The sequence below is a fragment of the Petromyzon marinus genome, chromosome 56, assembly GCF_048934315.1.
Source record: "Petromyzon marinus isolate PM22_M1 ecotype Great Lakes invasive population chromosome 56, UKy_Petmar_22M1.pri1.0, whole genome shotgun sequence".
Lineage (NCBI taxonomy): Eukaryota > Metazoa > Chordata > Hyperoartia > Petromyzontiformes > Petromyzontidae > Petromyzon > Petromyzon marinus.
The window spans coordinates 9,977,901-9,996,994 of NC_133722.1; the positions used below are offsets into that span (position 1 = coordinate 9,977,901).

General features: G+C 57.1%; 3 protein-coding genes across 5 annotated transcripts in view; 2 read left to right on the forward strand and 1 right to left on the reverse strand.

The window, feature by feature from the left end:
• Window positions 1–3,900, forward strand: part of MARS1 (methionyl-tRNA synthetase 1) — a 28,038-nt gene extending 24,138 nt beyond the window's left edge. The window contains exons 19-21 of the mRNA XM_076052559.1: window positions 1,778–1,849; window positions 2,340–2,483; window positions 2,695–3,900. Of these exons, the coding sequence (XP_075908674.1) occupies window positions 1,778–1,849; window positions 2,340–2,483; window positions 2,695–2,862 (384 nt within the window). The 3' untranslated portion in view covers window positions 2,863–3,900. The remainder of the gene's footprint in view (window positions 1–1,777; window positions 1,850–2,339; window positions 2,484–2,694) is intronic.
• On the forward strand, window positions 6–1,623 carry LOC142905655 (uncharacterized). Its single transcript, XM_076052560.1, has 2 exons — window positions 6–1,362; window positions 1,517–1,623. Exon 1 carries the CDS (start codon window positions 209–211, stop codon window positions 1,280–1,282), a length of 1,074 nt encoding a protein of 357 aa, XP_075908675.1. The 5' UTR covers window positions 6–208; the 3' UTR covers window positions 1,283–1,362; window positions 1,517–1,623.
• Window positions 3,642–19,094, reverse strand: part of NBR1 (NBR1 autophagy cargo receptor) — a 28,999-nt gene continuing 13,546 nt past the window's right edge. The window contains exons 6-15 of one of the 3 annotated variants that reach the window (XM_076052558.1): window positions 18,715–18,900; window positions 15,028–15,227; window positions 13,904–14,179; window positions 13,289–13,427; window positions 11,800–12,078; window positions 10,999–11,062; window positions 9,922–10,113; window positions 8,279–8,879; window positions 7,394–7,557; window positions 3,642–6,244 (exon numbers count right to left, since the gene is read on the reverse strand). In XM_076052558.1, coding sequence (XP_075908673.1) covers window positions 6,057–6,244; window positions 7,394–7,557; window positions 8,279–8,879; window positions 9,922–10,113; window positions 10,999–11,062; window positions 11,800–12,078; window positions 13,289–13,427; window positions 13,904–14,179; window positions 15,028–15,227; window positions 18,715–18,900 — 2,289 coding nt within the window. In that variant the 3' untranslated portion in view covers window positions 3,642–6,056. Of the gene's footprint in view, window positions 6,245–7,393; window positions 7,558–8,278; window positions 8,916–9,921; window positions 10,114–10,998; window positions 11,063–11,799; window positions 12,079–13,288; window positions 13,428–13,903; window positions 14,180–15,027; window positions 15,228–18,714; window positions 18,901–19,094 lie in introns of all 3 variants that reach the window. The other 2 variants (XM_076052556.1, XM_076052557.1) reach the window with 2 other exon arrangements.

The window sequence follows — 19,094 nt, forward strand, 5'->3', positions numbered from 1 at the left end:
ACGGGGTGTGCCGCGGGGTGGGGGCCCGCCCACCGGCTGGGGAGGGCGAGGGCTGCGAGCGAGCGGGCGCGCCCAATGTGAAGGCCGGAGCGGAGCGGCGCGGCGCCGTGCCGTCGGCTCCTCGCCCGGCCGCCTTTGTCTCCCCCTCCCCTGATGTTTGCACACCGTTCCGTGGGAGCTGTTGGCTACCCGTGCGTAGGCATAGCACATGCGCACGCACACGCGGGGTGCACGCGCACACACAGGGTACACACACACAGGGTACACACACAGGGTACACACACATACAGGGTACACACACACAGGGTACACACACATACAGGGTACACACACACAGGGTACACACATACACAGGGTACACACACACACAGGGTACACACATACAGGGTACACACACATACAAGGTACACACATACAGGGTACACACACACACAGGGTACACACACATACAGGGTACACACACACACAGGGTACACACACACACAGGGTACACACACATACAGGGTACACACACATACAGGGTACACACACATACACAGGGTACACACACAGGGTACACACACATACAGGGTACACACACAGGGTACACACACACAGGGTACACACGCACACAGGGTACACACACACACAGGGTACACACACATACAGGGTACACACACATACAGGGTACACACACATACAGGGTACACACACACACAGGGTACACACATACACAGGGTACACACACAGGGTACACACACACACAGGGTACACACACATACAGGGTACACACACATACAGGGTACACACACATACAGGGTACACACACATACAGGGTACACACACATACAGAGTACACACACATACAGGGTACACACACATACAGGGTACACACACATACAGGGTACACACACATACAGGGTACACACATACACAGGGTACACACACAGGGTACACACACACACAGGGTACACACACATACAGGGTGCACACACACACAGGGTACACACACATACAGGGTACACACACACACAGGGTACACACACACACACAGGGTACACACACACAGGGTACACACACATACAGGGTACACACACACACAGGGTACACACACATACAGGGTACACACACACACAGGGTACACACATACAGGGTACACACATACACAGGGTACACACACATACAGGGTACACACACATACAGGGTACACACACATACAGGGTACACACACATACAGGGTACACACACACACAGGGTACACACAGACACACACGGGTACAAAGATCTACACCATAGTATGTAGCAGACTGTTGGGGAAAACTTTATTGGCGGGTAGCACCTATGAAGGCGGGCGGACGACACGGCGGCACACGAGGGAGTGGTGTGGCCACTCCCTCGTGTGCCGTGTCGCCACACCCGGCCGCCTTTGTCTCCCCACTATTGCACACCGCAAACAGCTACTCGTTTTAAGGCTGAGTCGAACTAGGGGAGGTCCAGGATCGGTTCAATTCGTTTGCCGCCGTTATTGGTCGTGAAGCTGGCGATACACACGGTACGTGTGGTGATGCGGTTTCGGTGATGCGCTGTATTGTGGTGTGGATAGTGGTGATAAAGTGTTGTGGCGGTTGTGGTGGGGCGGTTGTGGCGGGGTGGTTGAGGCTGTGTGGTTGTGGCGGGGCGGTTGTGGTGGGGCGGTTGTGGTGGGGCGGTTGTGGCTGTGTGGTTGTTGTGGCGACGCAGTTGCGGTGAGGGGCGATTGTGACGGCGTGGTTGTGCCGGTGTGTTTGCGGCGGGCCAGGTGAGCCCACTGTTCCAGAAGCTGGAGATGGCCCACATGGACGAGCTGAAGAAGAGATTCGCTGGCAAGCAGGTGACACCTCGCACCGCGCCAAAACAAACAAAACAAGGATCCCCCGCGTAGCCTCAACAGACTTGTGGGGCAAGCGCCGTTTGTGAGCACCTATGACAGCCGGCACGGCACACGTGGGGGTGCGTGGCCAGCATCACGCCCGGCCACCTTTGTCTCCCCAGCGGCCATGTTTACACACCGCACCGCGTACTCAATTGAGGCTGAGTCGACCTACGGGAGGCCCCGGGACCGGTACAAATAATTGCCACCGCTTTTGGTCGTCGTGAGCGGGAATCGAACTCGCGCCGCCGAGTTCTTAGCGCTGCGCGCAAACCGTTACGCTTCCACTCCCCGCACATCACACGCCAGCCTGCACCACAGCCTGCACCACAGCCTGCACCACAGCCTGCACCACAGCCTGCACCACAGCCTGCACCACACCGTGTTTCTGCACCACACCGTGTTTCTGCACCACTCGCTTCACCCATCGCCGGTTTTGCTTTCTCACCAGAACGGCTCCCCCTCCGTGGTTGCCAATGGACCGGCGGCAGCCACGGCAACCGCGGAGACCGCGTCCTCAGCAACCGCTGCCACGGCTGTTGCTACGGCAACCGCTGAAGACGTTCAACAACTCGCGGAGGAGGTCGCCAAGCAGGTACGGGGGTCAGGGCGGGGAGGGGGTGTAAGGGTCTGAGGTCAAAGGTCGATATTTTCCCCCATGGTTTTTCCTCCGGACTAGACTCGGTGCTCCGACACGGCCATTATGAACCCTCTTTGAGACAGAGGTGCCCAATGCGATGAGGGCATGAACACAGGTCCCACTCGTGCCAGGGCTGGCTCGGCCATTGTCTTTGATGTTGCCGCAGGGCCTGCGCGTTCGCGAGCTCAAGGCGGCCAAGGCGGACGCGGCGCTCATCAAGGCCGAGGTGGCCACCCTCCTCGAGCTCAAGCGGCGCCTCGGCCCGCTCGGGGTCACCGACGGTGCCGCCGCCACCGCTGCCGGCAAGGCCAAGGGCGGCCGCAAGAAGCGGTAACCGCGCGGCGGTGACGACGCAGTTAACCGGGGACGACGCGCGTGCGACCACGGCAACGGCGGTGACCGTGGGAGCGGTACCCGGAGAGCCGCCCCGTTGGTGGAGAAGAGATGGACTGATGCGGTACGAGAGGATGTGGAGCTGAGTGGACTCGCCAAAGACTGGTACCAGCGGTGTCAAGATTGGCCTCTATGGAGGAGGCTCGTGAAGGACGCTACTGGGCGGTGTCAGGCTAGGTTCACCTTGAGGCTACTGGTAAGCTGGAGGCAGTCGCCCTCCAACAACAACAGAGGGCAGGCGGCGAAAACGCAGTGAGTTGGCAGTGGGGGGGCCCAGGTGGTGCATCTGCCAGCCATTTCAGCCAACCCATGGCACCCTGGGTCTGTCCCGTGACCTCCTGTCAGTGATCCTTAAACACTTCACGTGGCCTCAACGTGCACATGTCCTGGCACGGGCACCGCGAATAGCGGGGGTATTGGTGGCAGGATTGTAAAGTAATTTAATTACTTTAAACACTCGGTATGAGCGTTTTAAGTAATTGAATTACTTTAAACACTCGGTATGAGCGATGAGAAAACCCGATAATCGCATTAGTTCACCAACAGGCACTGACCAGTGTGGTGAGAGCGTCACGCAGCAGTGGACTCACGCAAGAGGGTCTATATTTTTTATAGACAGAGCCTCCTCTGTCGCCTTCAAACTGTCGGAGCAGGTAGTGATGAGCACTCTACAGACAGGACAAACGCGCCCGCCGACATTCAAGGAAAGCCACGCTGGAGTGCATTTTAAACTTAGCGATTTTTATTTTGGGGTTACCACTGAAGCACCACCACATGAAGCCGTGCGTGTTGATGTCGCAGACGGCCTTCCCCCTTGGCTCATCTGCACATCCCTCCTCACCTCCCTCCTCCTTCTCTCTCTCGCACTTGGGCGTCGTCACAGCTCACAAACGTCTCACCTCCAAACGTCTTTGCAGAATCAAAACATGGGTATTCATAAATGCAATACGTGACTAATGAACTAACGTCCTGCAATGAATCTATATAAGGTGCTCGTGTTCATTTTGTGGTGAGTGTGTGTTCGTGGTTGAGTGGGGGAGCACAGGTGGTGCATCTTGCCACTTGCCCAATCGGTGAACCCATAGCACCTTGGAGTCCATCCCATAACTTTCCTGGCCAGTGAGCCTTCACCACTCTTTCAGTGGCCTCAGAATGCACCTAGCCTGGCACAGGCAGCGTCGTGGTGACATCACTCACTGGTGTTGTTGGTGTGTGGCTCTTGCATTGCACTACAGCCCAAACCATCTGGGTTTAATGCCGTCATCCATTGCCCATTGATGGGCAATGGATGACAATTGACATAAGGGTGCCGGTGTGTGCGGCTCTCTGCGCATGCAAATATTTTTGACAGCGATTCCACCAATTGTCGCAACTCCGGAACCCCTTAGAAAAATCAGCCGACACCCTACTGATGCGACGTCATGTCCAGCCACATCAATTACAGATGGAATAATTGCACGGACCCGGGGCGGGGGGGGGCAAGGGCACAGCTGACCACGATGTCACGGCCACCTACACCCCTGGCAATGTCGCGCTGCCACGCACAGCCATGAGAGTGGCGGAGATTGCTCAAACACCGCCCCCCATAACAACACGAATCTGCTGTGCATTTACGTGTGTGTGTACACGTGTACGTGTATGCATGTGTGTACATGTGTGTGTGTGCACACGCGTGTCTGGATAAAACGCCCCGGGGATTCCACTCGGCCTCGCCCGCCCGCTCACACAATCTGCGATTTTGACATCTAGCGGCATATCCAAGCGCCCACGGCGACAGCAACTGGCACGACTCTTACGCCCCCTTTTAACTGGCGGCTCTTGAGAAAACCAGGTGGTGGAAATTCCACGTTGCTGTGGCACGACGGGGGGAGGGGGGGGGGGATGATGGGAACCGGAATTCCATCTCTGATGGAGCTCCGGCGAGGGTTGCCGTGTGTCACTTCCACCCACGTTTGGTAATCTGGGGAATAAAATCGAACAAAGATCTCTTTTTAAGCTGGTCGGTCGGTCATTAACGACCGTTGCCAGCTGTAAATTATAATCCACTGCCTCCCGCTAAGCAAGTATGAAGCCCATAAATCGTACGGTTTAATGTTCCGCTGGGGATTTGCGGGCGGGCGGGCGGGCGTACGGGCAGCAATGAGAATGAAATAAAGACTTAACCAGGCTTACGCAAAAACTAAACAAAATCACTACTCGAGTACAGACATGCGATTGGGAACGCTACGCCGAGAAGCCTACTTAGAAGTGTTATCGTTGGGAATTAAAAGTTGCCGTCGAGTCTGCGGCCTGAAGCTTAGCCCAACCCTGGTCCACATCCCCACAGCTAAATCGGGACTCTGCAACCCCACTCTCGTCTGGATCTAAATTATGCTTGCGTCCACTCCAGTCTGAGAATTGATCCCCTCCTCCTCTCCCCCCCACCATCGTTTTGAGTTTGAATTGCTACATCAATTGGTCTTATTCCCACCAGAGATTGAGTTATGTAATCCCACAATTACGGGAGTCTTAATCCCACACTGATCAGCATCTTGATTCAACTAGAACACGGGCCTTGATCTCACCACCCAAGCTGAGGTCTTAACCAATGCCACTGCTAGACTATCAGTATCAGTGTCACTACGAGACCATCATTGTCACTGCTAGGCTGTCAAGTGTCACTAACAGTGTCAGTGCTAGACCACTAGGATCTCGACTAGCTGATTGGAGATACTGCTATTTCCACAGTGTAAGTGCGAGACCATCGGTGCCACTATCGTCAGTGTCAGTGCTGTTGTGTCAGTGCTAGACCACTAGGATCACTGCTAGCCTATCTGGTGGGGGGGGGGGGGAGGGTCTCGGCTACAGCCACAGCGTCACGGCTACCGTCACAGCGTCACGGTTGCCGTCACAGCGTTACCGTCATCGTCGCTACCGTCACGTCGTCATCGTAGTCGCTACCGTCACAGCGTCACCGCCGTTGGCGCCAGGGCGGCGGCGTCGTCGCTACCGTCACAGCGTCACCGCCGTTGGCACCTGGGCGGCGTCGTCGTCGTCGCTACCGTCACAGCGTCACCGCTGCTGGCACCTGGGCGTCGTCGTCGTCGCTACCGTCACAGCGTTGCCGCTGCTGGCACCTGGGCGTCGGCGCCACGCTCAGTGGCGCACGCGGTGCCAGCCGTCGTCGTTGGCAGCGAGCAGCGCCGGCACGACGGCGTTGAGGTCGCCGGCGTGCTCCTGCAGGAGACGGGCGTTGAGCGTGCGGTCGCCGAATCCCATCTCCAGCAGCGTCCTCATTGCAGTTGGCGTCACCGCCACGGGGCTGCCCTGGCCGCCCTGGCCGCCGCGGACGACACGGGGGAGAAGAGACGGGGAGACGGGACGTGGGGGAGATGGGGAAAAAGAGGGGTCGGAGAAAACGTGGAGACACGGGGATACGGGGGGCAGAGAGAGGCAATGAAATAGGAGTATGGTGGGAGATGGAGAGATGGGGATACGGGGAGGGATGGACAGAGGGGGGGAGACGGGACGTGGGGAGACAGGGATAGGATGAGAGGGGATATGGGGCACAGAGACCGTGAGATGGCGAGACAAGATGGGGAGAGAGGGGGACAGGCGAGATACAGGGACGCGAGGGCAGACGGGGGACAGGGGAGACAGCAACAGGGGAGGCAGGTCGGACATGGGGAGAGACAGGGACACGGGGAGAGAGGGGGACACCGCGAGAAGACACGGGGACAAGGTGCAGTGGTTACTCTTGAGTGGCCGGCCACGGCTAACACCAGGGCCGAGTTGTATGTGAACCGGTTCTGGGCCCTCCCACCGCCTTTACCAATCTCACATTACACACGTATCATATAATACGATACTATAACACACTTATAATAATACAACACACAACTGCTTTTATGTGTTTGTTGTCCTTCCCCCGCACCTCCGGTTAGCACGGTTAGCTACGTACGGTGCGAAAGAAGTTCAACACACAACGGTAAAAACTATTTACTTGGCGATACTGCGTTAGCAGTGGTGCAAAATCACACAGAATACAAACACGCCACGTTTGTCAACACCGCGGCCACATCATCAATATCGTGCTATGAAGAAGGGTCATTGCCCGAAACGTCGCCTATTATACAACTTAAAAGCCACACACACAGAGTGTTGGTATTGCCGAACGTGATCAGTGTGTATATATACAGTGATGCCCATAAGTCTGGAATCATGGGTAAAAAATAATTAATTCATATTTTTTTGTAGTAAGGAGGAACGAGTCCGGATAATTCTCCTAGTAGGAAATCGGAGTCAGAGGGAGGTCGCTGTTGAACTTTGCAGAATGCATCCAGACCGCGAGGCAATGACACAGAGCTGTGTTTTTCCTAGGATTCCAGACTCACGTGACACCCTGTATATAGATTGAGACGACTCTCTCTCGAGACACCAACATCCAGCGGCGGACAGGTCCACGGCCGACGGCGGCGACGCGGCGAGCCTCACCTGTGCGGCGGGGACCCTCAGCATGGCCCGGATGGCGCTGGAGGCGAGAGTCAGGGCGCTGTTGATGTAGCGGGGGGCGCCCAGAGGCTGCCCCTCCGGCTCCGCCCGCTCTCCGCCGGGTGGCCCCGAAGCACCGTCACCGTCGCCCCCCGGGAGCCGGGCGCTGTCGTCGGTGGGCACAGGGTGGGAGCGGACGGCGTGGACGTTAACGCGGCCGCGAGGGTCTCCACCGAACGGCTTCTGCCTCCTTGCCGCCGCCCCCCGGCCCAGGAGCGAGTGTCCGTGCGTAAGCGCCGTCCGTCCCGTGAGGCTCGTACGTAGTGTCGTGTACGGTGCACAGTGCGGAGTATGCATGTTGAACTTCTTTCCTATGAAGTGTAGTGTATAGTGCAGTATGTGTGTCGTGTACAGTAGTGTATTGTGTACGGTAGTGTAGTGTATCGTGCAGTATGCACGTTGAACTTCTTTCGCACTGTACGTAGCCAACCACGCTAACCGGAGGTGTGTGGGGGGGGGCGGGGGAAGGACAACACCACTCAACACACACAAAGCAGTCCTGGAGAGGCATGCACGGCGGGAGGGCCGGGCAGAGGCCTCCTTAGACTTGGGACGGGGAGTCGACAGCACGGATGGCCGGGGAAAGAGGAGTTCCGATGACACCGACCAGAACCGAACGGTTGCTACGCTGGCCACGCAACAAGACGGACCTCTGAATCTGGAGACAAGCAGGGCCCAGGGGCGGGAGCGAACGACGCGTTCACCGCGTGTGACGTCGGTCGGCGCCCGCCACTGGGGGCTCCCCCTCCTCGCTTGGGAGTTGCCGAGTGGATTAAGCCACTCACGGCAGACCGTTATCGAGGCGGCGCAGCGGACGCTCCACTCACCCGTCGGGTCCTCCGTGCAGCGACAGCGGCGTGAGCGGCACCGCTCCGCCGGCGGGCGGCCCCCACAGCATCTCGTCCACCGTGCCCTCCGCCGGCGCCTCTGCCATCGCCCCACCGGTGCCCGCGCCGCCCTCCTCCGCGACCTCCGACCCATCCTCCGCCACCGCAGCCGCCGCCGCCCCTCCCACGGGACCGGCACCACCCGCCCCCTTTTCCTCCGCCACCGCAGCTGCCGCCGCCCCCCTAGAGCCCCGGCCACCTTCCTGCTCCTCCTCTTCTTCTTCTTCGTCATCCTCCTCCTCCTCCGCCTCTGGCGGTGCATTGTGGGAGCTGCCCGGGGAGATAATCTCGAGCGAGAGAGGGCGACTCGTGTCGAAGCACTCGGGAAGCACCACCACAAAGTCGTCTGAGGACTGGCTGGCGCCGCCATCCTCCTCCTCCTCCTCGCGTTCGTCCCGTGCTTGTCCCTCCTCCTGTCCCTCCTCGTGGCCTCCTCCGCCGCCAGTGCCACGCGCCACCAGTACGGCGGTGCCACCCGGAGGGCCGGCCAGCGCGTCGTGCCAGCATTCGTCGTCGTCGGCGATTTTGGTCGCGGCCGGGACTGGCGTGGGGCGGAGGAGAGGTGCGGGGGCGGAGCCTGATGGGTCGGCGTACACAGAGACAAAGATAAAGATCCCCCCCCCGCCCGTCCGTGTAGCCTTTCACAGGCTCTCGGGGCAAGTGCTGTTCGCGAGCAGCGCGTGTCAAGGCCGCCACGGAGCGGCTAACGAAGGGGCGGTGTAGCCGACACCACGCCTGGCCGCCTTTGTCTCCCCAGTGTTGATGGTTAGACTCCACACCAGATAATATTTCAAGGATGAGTCGACCGAGACATGGCGTGCATGCGATGTCTTCATAACACAGATAAATCTTCGATCTGTATAAACCCACAGACAAAATAATGACTTATCCACTCGCTAACACGTAGTCACGCACTCTCATTCACACACTCACACTGACCCAACACACGCTCACTAACACAACAACCGCTATTCACCACTAAGTGGTGGTGACATCACCGCGGTGTTTGTGCCAGGATAGGTGCACCTTGAGGCCACGTAAAGTGTGGATGGCTCGGTGTTGGCAGGTGACAGAACAGACCCAGGTGCCATGGGTTTACTGACCGTGGACGTAACAATCATCTGTGAAACAGCTTCAGAGCTCATCAAATATCTCCAGGATAAACATACAGTAAAACCTTGGATTGCGAGCAGAATTCGTTCCGGAAACGTGCTTGTAATCCAAAGCACTCGTATATCAGTTGTGTGATCACGTGACGCTCGGCAGACAAAGTGTACAGATGTACACTGCTTGTATTACAAGACCCTCGCTCGTTTATCAAATTAATATTTATTTAAAATTTTTGCTCGTCTTGCAAAACACTCGCAGACCAAGTTACTCGCAATCCAAGGTTTTACTGTTTCTGATTCTGCTTTTTACTGTGCCAACACTCACGCACTAAACCCACACACACGCTCTCCCACACGTACGCTCACCTACACATGCTCTCCTACGAATATACTCTCCCACACTCTCACACACACTCTCCCACACACACACACGCTCTCCCACACACACGCTCCCCGACGCCCCAACCCACCCACCGTGGCGCGTGTCCCTGCGGGGCTGTGGCCGTGGCTCGGGCGACTCCTCGAGCGTGAGCGAGCGGATGACCGTCTCGAAGACGAAGTCCGTGCCGCTCAGCTCCTCCTCGGCACGCGGCTCGTGCGGCGACTCCGACTCCAGCAGCACCGCGTCGTCGTCGTCGGGCAGAGGGGAAGCACGGGGGCTCACGGCTGGGGGTGAGCGAGGGTGAGCGAGGGTGAGCGAGGGTGAGCGAGGGTGAGCGAGGGTGAGCGAGGGTGAGCGAGGGTGAGCGAGGGTGAGCGACGGCTGCCGATCCAGCCATGGGAGCGATCGCCCCCCCAGACCTGATGGACCATTCCCCCCCGCCACCCCTCTTGATAAGATCTGCTACCATCACCCAGTGGTGATGGTGGTGATAATGATGAGTGCGACGGTGATGATGGTGGCGATAGCGGTGATGTCGATAATGATAACAATCACAGAGTAGGCAGACGATGGTGGTAAGTAACATGATGGCAGTGATGATGGTAGTGATAATGATGAGTGTGATAGTGATGATGGTGGCGATAGCGGTGATGTCGATAATGATAACAATCACAGAGTAGGCAGTGACGATGGTGGTAACATGATGGCAGTGGTGATGGTAGTGATAATGATGAGTGTGATAGTGATGATGGTGGCGATAGCGGTGATGTCAATAATTATAACAATCACAGAGTAGGCAGTGACTATGGTGGTAAGTAACATGATGGCAGTGGTGATGGCTCCGATGGCTCTGGTGACGACAGTTGTGGTGATAGTGGCGGTGAAAATTACTGTAGCGATCACTGTAGCAAACATCGTGGAAGGTGATAATGGTGATCGTGGTGGGAATGCTGGTTAGAATCGGTGACGTTGCAACGGTGGTGACCGGGATCATGCTGGTGATCGTCATTGGTGACGGCAATGACTGCGATGATTGCCATCGCAGTGATGATTGTGACGACTGTGGTGATGATTGTGACGACCGACGACTATTGTAATGACGACCGTGATGACCGCGACGATTGCCGTGTCGTCACCGTTCCCGGCGCCGTGCCGTGCCGCTCACTCACCGACCGGCGTGTTGCTCGGAACCTTCTGCTCCTCCACCGGCAACAGCAGCTCGAACGACAGGTCCTGCGACAGCACGCACCCAAGACAAAGACACCCCCGGTAAGCCTTCAGCAGACCGTTGGGGCAAGCGTTGTCGGCGAGCACCGATGAAAGCTGGCACGGCGTACGAGGTGGTGGCGTGTACCAATACCGATGCCGGTGTATACGCAAACCGCGCACAGCCGAGCTGACCAAGAGGAGGGGGCCCCCCCCCCGATTGGTTCTAGATGTCGCCCGCGACCGACGTTGGCCGTGGCTGGGAATCGAACTCGGGGATTTTCGAACTCGGAGCCGCTGGGTTTTGAAGCGCAGTGCGCTAACCGCTGCGCCGCCGCTCCGCACGCAAGCGTTCAACACGGAGCGCACAGACACGCGCCCAACACACCTCGGCCTATCGCCTGCGTCTCGTACACACAACAAAGATCCCCCGTATAGCCTTGGAGCAAGGGCTACTGGCGAGCGCCTACGAAGGCCGGCACGGCACGCGGGGAGGTGGGTGGGCCAGCGCCACGCCAAGCTGCCTTTGTCTCCCCAGTGGTGATGTTTTACACACTGCACCAGGTACTCATTTGAGGCCGAGTCGACCTAGGGGAGTCCCATGACCGGTTCAGAAAATCGTCAATTAAGTCACCACCACACGCGTACATACACGTCACACGCACGCACCACACGCACCACACGCACCACACACGCGTACATACACGTCACACGCACGCACCACACGCACCACACGCACCACACACAGAATGCGGCGGCGGCACCTTGCGAGTGTTGCGCACGGCGCTGTAGAGGGAGTGCGTCGGGGAGTTGGGGGCCTCGGGGCCCATGGGCGGGTCGGCCACCACCACGGTGACCCACACGCGGGGCCCAAAGGGGCGTCCCTCGTGCGCCAGCCGCCAGTGCGACGTGTAGGTGCCCTCGGCCGCGGGCGCCACGAACTCCACGGAGAGGGTGCCGGTGCTGCCTGGCGCCAGGAAGGGCACGCTCACCTCGCGGCCCGTGCTCACCGCCACGCGAAGGTTCCCCCAGAGCAGCTGCAGCTGTCGCGGACGCGCACCCACGCACGTACACACACACGCGCACGTACACACACACACGCGCGCGTACACACACACACGCGCGCGTACACACACACGCGCGCGTACACACACACACACACACGCGCGCGTACACGCACACAGGCGCGCGTACACGCACACGCGCGTACACACACACACGCGCGTACACACACACGCGCGTACACACACACACGCGCGTACACACACACGCGCGTACACATACACACACAAGCGTACACACACGCACGCGTACACACACAGGAATTTAAGGACGGATGTACACCGACGTATGAGCATGTGGAGGGACACATACATACGCATGGACACACAGGAATGTAAGGATGGACGGATCCAGGCCTACGTATGTCCAGAGACAGACAGATAAAAGAGACAAAGATCCCCTGTATAGCCTGAACACAGTTGGGGCAAGTGCTGTTAGCGAATAGGATCTATGAAGGGCCGGCAGGCTACTCGAGGGGGGGTCGGTGGCCAACACCATGTTGGCTGCCTTTGTCTCTCCAAATGTTGATGTTTACTGCACAGGGTACCAGGTACTTTTGATAGCCGACCTCGGGGAGGCCCAGGGCTGGTTCAAATATTTGCCGCTGTTTTTGGTTGTGTTAAGGAATTGTCAACATCAAGTGACGGTTATCTGAACCAGTCACTGTGCCTCCCCTAGGTCAACTCAGCTTTAAATGAGTGCATGGTGCATGGTGCACACAGTGTAAACATCAGCATTGGGGAGTCAAAGGCAGCAAGGTGTGGTCCTCTGGCCACCCACCCCCTCGTGTAGCATGCTGGCCGTCATAGGTACTCGCTAACAGCCCTTGCCCCTCCAGTCTGTTCAAGGCAATATTGACGCTGCTGCTGCTGCTACTGCGCAGTTGGAGGCAGTCGACCTCCAGCAACAACGGAGGGCAGAGGAGCGACGCTCACAACAACGAGCGGAGCGCCGGGTGGCTAAAGCGCAGCAGGTTGGCACAGTAGGGGGCACAGGTGGTGCATCGGCCACTCATCTCGGTCAACCCATGACACCTGGGTCTGTCTCGTGCCCCGCTGGCAGTAGCGGGCCATCCGCACTTCACGTGACGGCCTCAAAGTGCACCGAGCCTGGCACGAGCGCCGCGGGGTGACGTCACCGCCACTTAGTGGCAAACGGCGGCTGTTGCTGCTGTTGGTGTTGTCGCTGTACCGTGGTGCGCGAGTCCCAGGCCATGTTGCCCGTGTTGCACATGCGCCAGTGCTTGATGAAGCGCATCTCTGGCTGCACGTGCGTGCCGTCCGGCAGATTCTCCTCCACGAACACGGCGTTCACACACGCCAGCGCCGGGCTGGAGGGGGGGGGCGGGAGAGTGGGGGGCGCATGGTGGGTGGGGGGTGGGCGGGCAGTGCATAAACCATCACGCGGAACTACGCCCATCCTCGCAGCAGCGGCGGCTTTTGGCTGCGAGCCATCGAACGAAGGCGGCGGTGGTCACCGCATCATCTGAAACGCTCTTCCTTCCGATATGAGGAAGCTACTTGGGAGCGGATCATCGAGATTGACAAACTCATTTCTTCCTCCCAACTGCTTTTTGTGTTTACTTTGCTGTCCTTCCTCCCGCACCCTCGATTGGCACCGCGCGAGAGCACTTTCACGCAGCCACGCACGACTTGAAGGTGCACTCGCGCAGTGCCTCCGCGACATCCGCTTCCGCGGGCCGGTCCCCGACAACACGACCGCGGCCGCCCGCCGCCCGCCGAGACTTCCCGCAAGGGGGGGTTCTACATCTCACGATGGCGTGACGCAACCGCAGCAACCGCTCACATGTGAGAGGGCGCGACCAGCTGAGTCGCCGCCGCCGCCGCCGCGGCCTCCTCGAAATTCTTCTCCTCCGGCCGCTTCTTCTTTCCACCGCCCGCGGCGCCCACCCCCACCGGGGCGCCGGCGGCCGCGGCCGCGGCCCCGGCCCAGGCGCGGCCGTAGCGCTGCATGCTCAGCTGGCGCTTGATCTCGCGAAACTCGGCCTTGCGCTGCTTCTTCTCGGCACGCAGGCGCTGCTTCTCCAGGCGCAGGAGCTCCTTCTCGGCGCGCAGGCGCTGCCTGTGGGAGGGGCGGGCGGGGAAGCGCCGGCGCTGACGCCCGTTGCCTAGCAGCACGCCACGGAGGGCGCCCGGAGGTGGGGGGGGGGTTCCCATCCCTCCTTGCGGCGCCGCGCGCACGCGGACGAGCGTCTAACGTGCAAGCGGACGTGTGAATGAGTGAGTGCAAGTGAGAGTGAATGAGTGCGTGTATAAAGGTGCGTGCTCATAGCACTTGCCGCAACAGTCTGTTAACGCTATGTGGGGGACCTTTGTCTCTGTGTGTGTGTGTGTGTGGAACGCTAGTTTAGAAGTTAGCGAGCTGCGCTAGGAACCCGGCGACCCGAGTTTGATTCCCGCTCACGGCCACCAACGCCAGTGACGATTACCTGAACCTGTCCTGGGCCTCCCCTATGTCGACTCAGCCTCAAAACAAATACCTGGTTCAGTGTGTAAACCTCACCACCGGGGAGACAAAGGCGGCCTTGGCGTGGTGCTGGCCACCCAGCCCCTCGTGTGCTGTGTCGGCCTTCATAGGTGCTACTCACAAACAGCACTCCCCTCCAGCAGTCTGTCCAGACTATACGGGGCGCCTTTGTGCGCGTGGAGTTTGTACTGCCCGTCCCACTTGTACTGCCCGTCCCTCTATTACTGCCCGTCCCTCTTGTACTGCCAGCCCTGCTTGTACTGCCAGTCAGTCCTGCTTGTACTGCCAGTCAGTCCCGCTTGTACTGCCCGTCCTGCTTGTACTGCCAGTCAGTCCTGCTTGTACTGCCCGTCCCGCTTGTACTGCCCACCCTGCTCGTACTGCCCATCCCGCTTGTACTGCCCGTCCCGCTTGTACTGCCCGTCCCCGCCGCGGTCTCGTACTTGGCGTCCCGGGCGCCGGCTCCGTTGTCCGACTCGTCCGAGTCGTGGGCCCGAGGAGAGGCTCGAGGATCTGGGGGGGCCGCCCCTTTGCCGGGGGGGGGTCCCTTCGGCGGCACGCCTCCGGCGAGCTCCCGAGCCAGGCTCTTCCGCACCTCCTTGGTCACCCTGACCGTCACGTCCACCACCACTTTCTCTCGGAACTGAAGCAGATGAAAGGGATGGGGGATGGCGGGGGGGGGGAGTCAGAGCTGTCGTATGATCTCCCCCTGTTCTCACTCTGTGTAGAACAGCGGGACATCATACAAACTCCATTCACTCACTGTGTAGAACTGGGGGACATCATACACACTCCACTCACTGTGTAGAACTGGGGGACATCATACAAACTCCACTCACTCTGTGTAGAACAGGGGGAGATCATACACACTCCACTCACTGTGTAGAACAGGGGGAGATCATACAAACTCCACTCACTCACAATGTGCAGAACAGGGGGAGATCATACAAACTCCACTCACTCACAATGTGTAGAACAGGGGGAGATCATACAAACTCCACTCACTCTGTGTAGAACAGGGGGAGATCATACACACTCCACTCACTGTGTAGAACAGGGGGACATCATACACACTCCACTCACTGTGTAGAACAGGGGGAGATCATACACACTCCACTCACTGTGTAGAACAAGGGGACATCATACACACTGCACTCACTGTGTAGAACAGGAGGAGATCATACACACTCCACTCACTGTGTAGAACAGGGGGAGATCATACACACTCCACTCACTGTGTAGAACAGGGGGAGATCATACACACTCCACTCACTGTGTAGAACAGGGGGAGATCATACACACTTCACTCACTCTGTGCAGAACAGGGGGAGATCATACAAACGCCCACTCACTCACTCTGTAGAACAGGGGGAGATCATACAAACTCCACTCACTCTGTAGAACAGGGGGAGATCATACAAACTCCACTCTGTGTAGAACAGGAGGAGTTCATACACACTCCACTCACTGTGTAGAACAGGGGGAGATCATACAAACTCCACTCACTCTGTGTAGAACAGGGGGAGATCATGCAAACTCCACTCACTGTGTAGAACAGGGGGAGATCATACAAACTCCACTCACTCACTCTGTAGAACAGGGGGAGATCATACACACTCCACTCACTGTAGAACAGAGGGAGATCATACACACTCCACTCACTCTGTGCAGAACAGGGGGAGATCATACACACTCCACTCAATCTGTGTAGAACAGGGGGGGGGGGGGATCATACACAATCCACTCACTCACACTGTGTAGAACAGGGGGAGATCATACAAACTCCACTCACTCACTCTGTAGAACAGGGAGAGATCATACACACTCCACTCACACTGTGTAGAACAGGGGGAGATCATACACACTCCACTCACACTGTGTAGAACAGGGGGAGATCATACACACTCCACTCACTCTGTGTAGAACAGGGAGAGATCATACACGCTCCACTCACACTGTGTAGAACAGGGGGAGATCATACACACTCCACTCACACTGTGTAGAACAGGGGGAGATCATACACACTCCACTCACTGTGTAGAACAGGGGGAGATCATACACACTCCACACTCTGTGTAGAACAGGGGGAGATCATACACACTCCACACTCTGTGTAGAACAGGGGGAGATCATACACACTCCACTCACTGTGTAGAACAGGGGGAGATCATCCACACTCCACTCACTCTGTGTAGAACAGGGGGAGATCATACAAACTCTACTCACTGTGTAGAACAGGGGGAGATCATACAAACTCTACTCACTGTGTAGAACAGGGGGAGATCATACAAACTCTACTCACTGTGTAGAACAGGGGGAGATCATACAAACTCTACTCACTGTGTAGAACAGGGGGAGATCATACAAACTCTACTCACTGTGTAGAACAGGGGGAGATCATACAAACTTTACTCACTGTGTAGAACAGGGGGAGATCATACACACTCCACTCACTGTGTAGAACAGGGGGAGATCATACACACTCCACTCACTCTGTGTAGAACAGGGAGAGATCATACAAACTCTACTCACTGTGTAGAACAGGGGGAGATCATACAAACTCCACTCACTGTGTAGAACAGGGGGAGATCATACACACTCCACTCACTCTGTGTAGAACAGGGAGAGATCATACAAACTCTACTCACTGTGTAGAACAGGGGGAGATCATACAAACTCCACTCACTGTGTAGAACAGGGGGACATCATACAAACTCCACTCACTGTGTAGAACAGGGGGAGATCATACAAACTCTACTCACTGTGTAGAACAGGTAGAGATCATACAAACTCTACTCACTGTGTAGAACAGGGGGAGATCATACAAACTCTACTCACTGTGTAGAACAGGGAGAGATCATACAAACTTCACTCACTGTGTAGAACAGGGAGAGATCATACACACTCCACTCACTGTGTAGAACAGGGGGACATCATACACACTCCACTCACTGTGTAGAACAGGGAGACATCATACACACTCCACTCACTGTGTAGAACAGGGAGACATCATACACACTCCACTCACTGTGTAGAACAGGGGGAGATCATACACACTCCACTCACTGTGTAGAACAGGGGGACATCATACACACTCCACTCACTGTGTAGAACATGGGGAGATCATACAAACTACACTCACTGTGTAGAACAGGGGGACATCATACACACTCCACTCACTGTGTAGAACAGGGGGAGATCATACACACTCCACTCACTGTGTAGAACAGGGGGACATCATACACACTCCACTCACTGTGTAGAATATGGGGAGATCATACAAACTACACTCACTGTGTAGAACAGGGGGACATCATACACACTCCACTCACTCACACTGTAGAACAGGGGGACATCATACACACTCCACTCACTCACTAGAACAGGGGGAGATCATACAAACTCCACTCACTGTGTAGAACAGGGGGACATCATACAAACTCCACTCACTGTGTAGAACATGGGGAGATCATACACACTCCACTCACTCACTGTGTAGAACAGGGGGAGATCATACACACTCCACTCACTGTGTAGAACAGGGGGACATCATACACACTCCACTCACTGTGTAGAACAGGGAGACATCATACACACTCCACTCACTGTGTAGAACAGGGGGAGATCATACACACTCCACTCACTGTGTAGAACAGGGGGACATCATACACACTCCACTCACTGTGTAGAACATGGGGAGATCATACAAACTACACTCACTGTGTAGAACAGGGGGACATCATACACACTCCACTCACTGTGTAGAACAGGGGGAGATCATACACACTCCACTCACTGTGTAGAACAGGGGGACATCATACACACTCCACTCACTGTGTAGAATATGGGGAGATCATACAAACTACACTCACTGTGTAGAACAGGGGGACATCATACACACTCCACTCACTCACACTGTGTAGAACAGGGGGACATCATACACACTCCACTCACTCACTAGAACAGGGGGAGATCATACAAACTCCACTCACTGTGTAGAACAGGGGGACATCATACAAACTCCACTCACTGTGTAGAACAGGGGGAGATCATACAAACTCCACGCAGAAAGGCGCCCAAGTCGAATATCGAACCCAGGCTCTGGTTTGCCGCGTCGAGGCTGCCCTCACCTTCTCCATGTATTCCTGGAACCACGGAGGCGGTGTGCCGGGCGGTACGGGGAAACCATCGCCACCACCAGCGGTGGCGGCACCATCACCGTCGACGTCACCAGGATCATCGCTGCTGCCGCTGCTGCTGCCGCTGCTGCCGCCATCAACGTCCGGGCGCTGGGTCACCAGTGGAGTCTCTTCCACCTTCACGGGCAGCGCCCACGGTATGAGAAGGCCAAATGAGATCCGCACACCACCACCACCACCAGCCGCACGCGGAGCCGTCTCGTCGCCTACTTACAGCGGCACTTTTCAACTCCGGTCTGACTTTTTCATTATTACTGTTGACTACCTTTTTTTTATTTTACCAAGGTAAGGCCCACTGAGCTATGACCCTT

Excerpts from the sequence above, each read along its gene's own strand:
- LOC142905655 (XM_076052560.1), top strand. The coding sequence starts at position 209 with ATGCGCACGCACACGCGGGGTGCACGCGCACACACAGGGTACACACAC.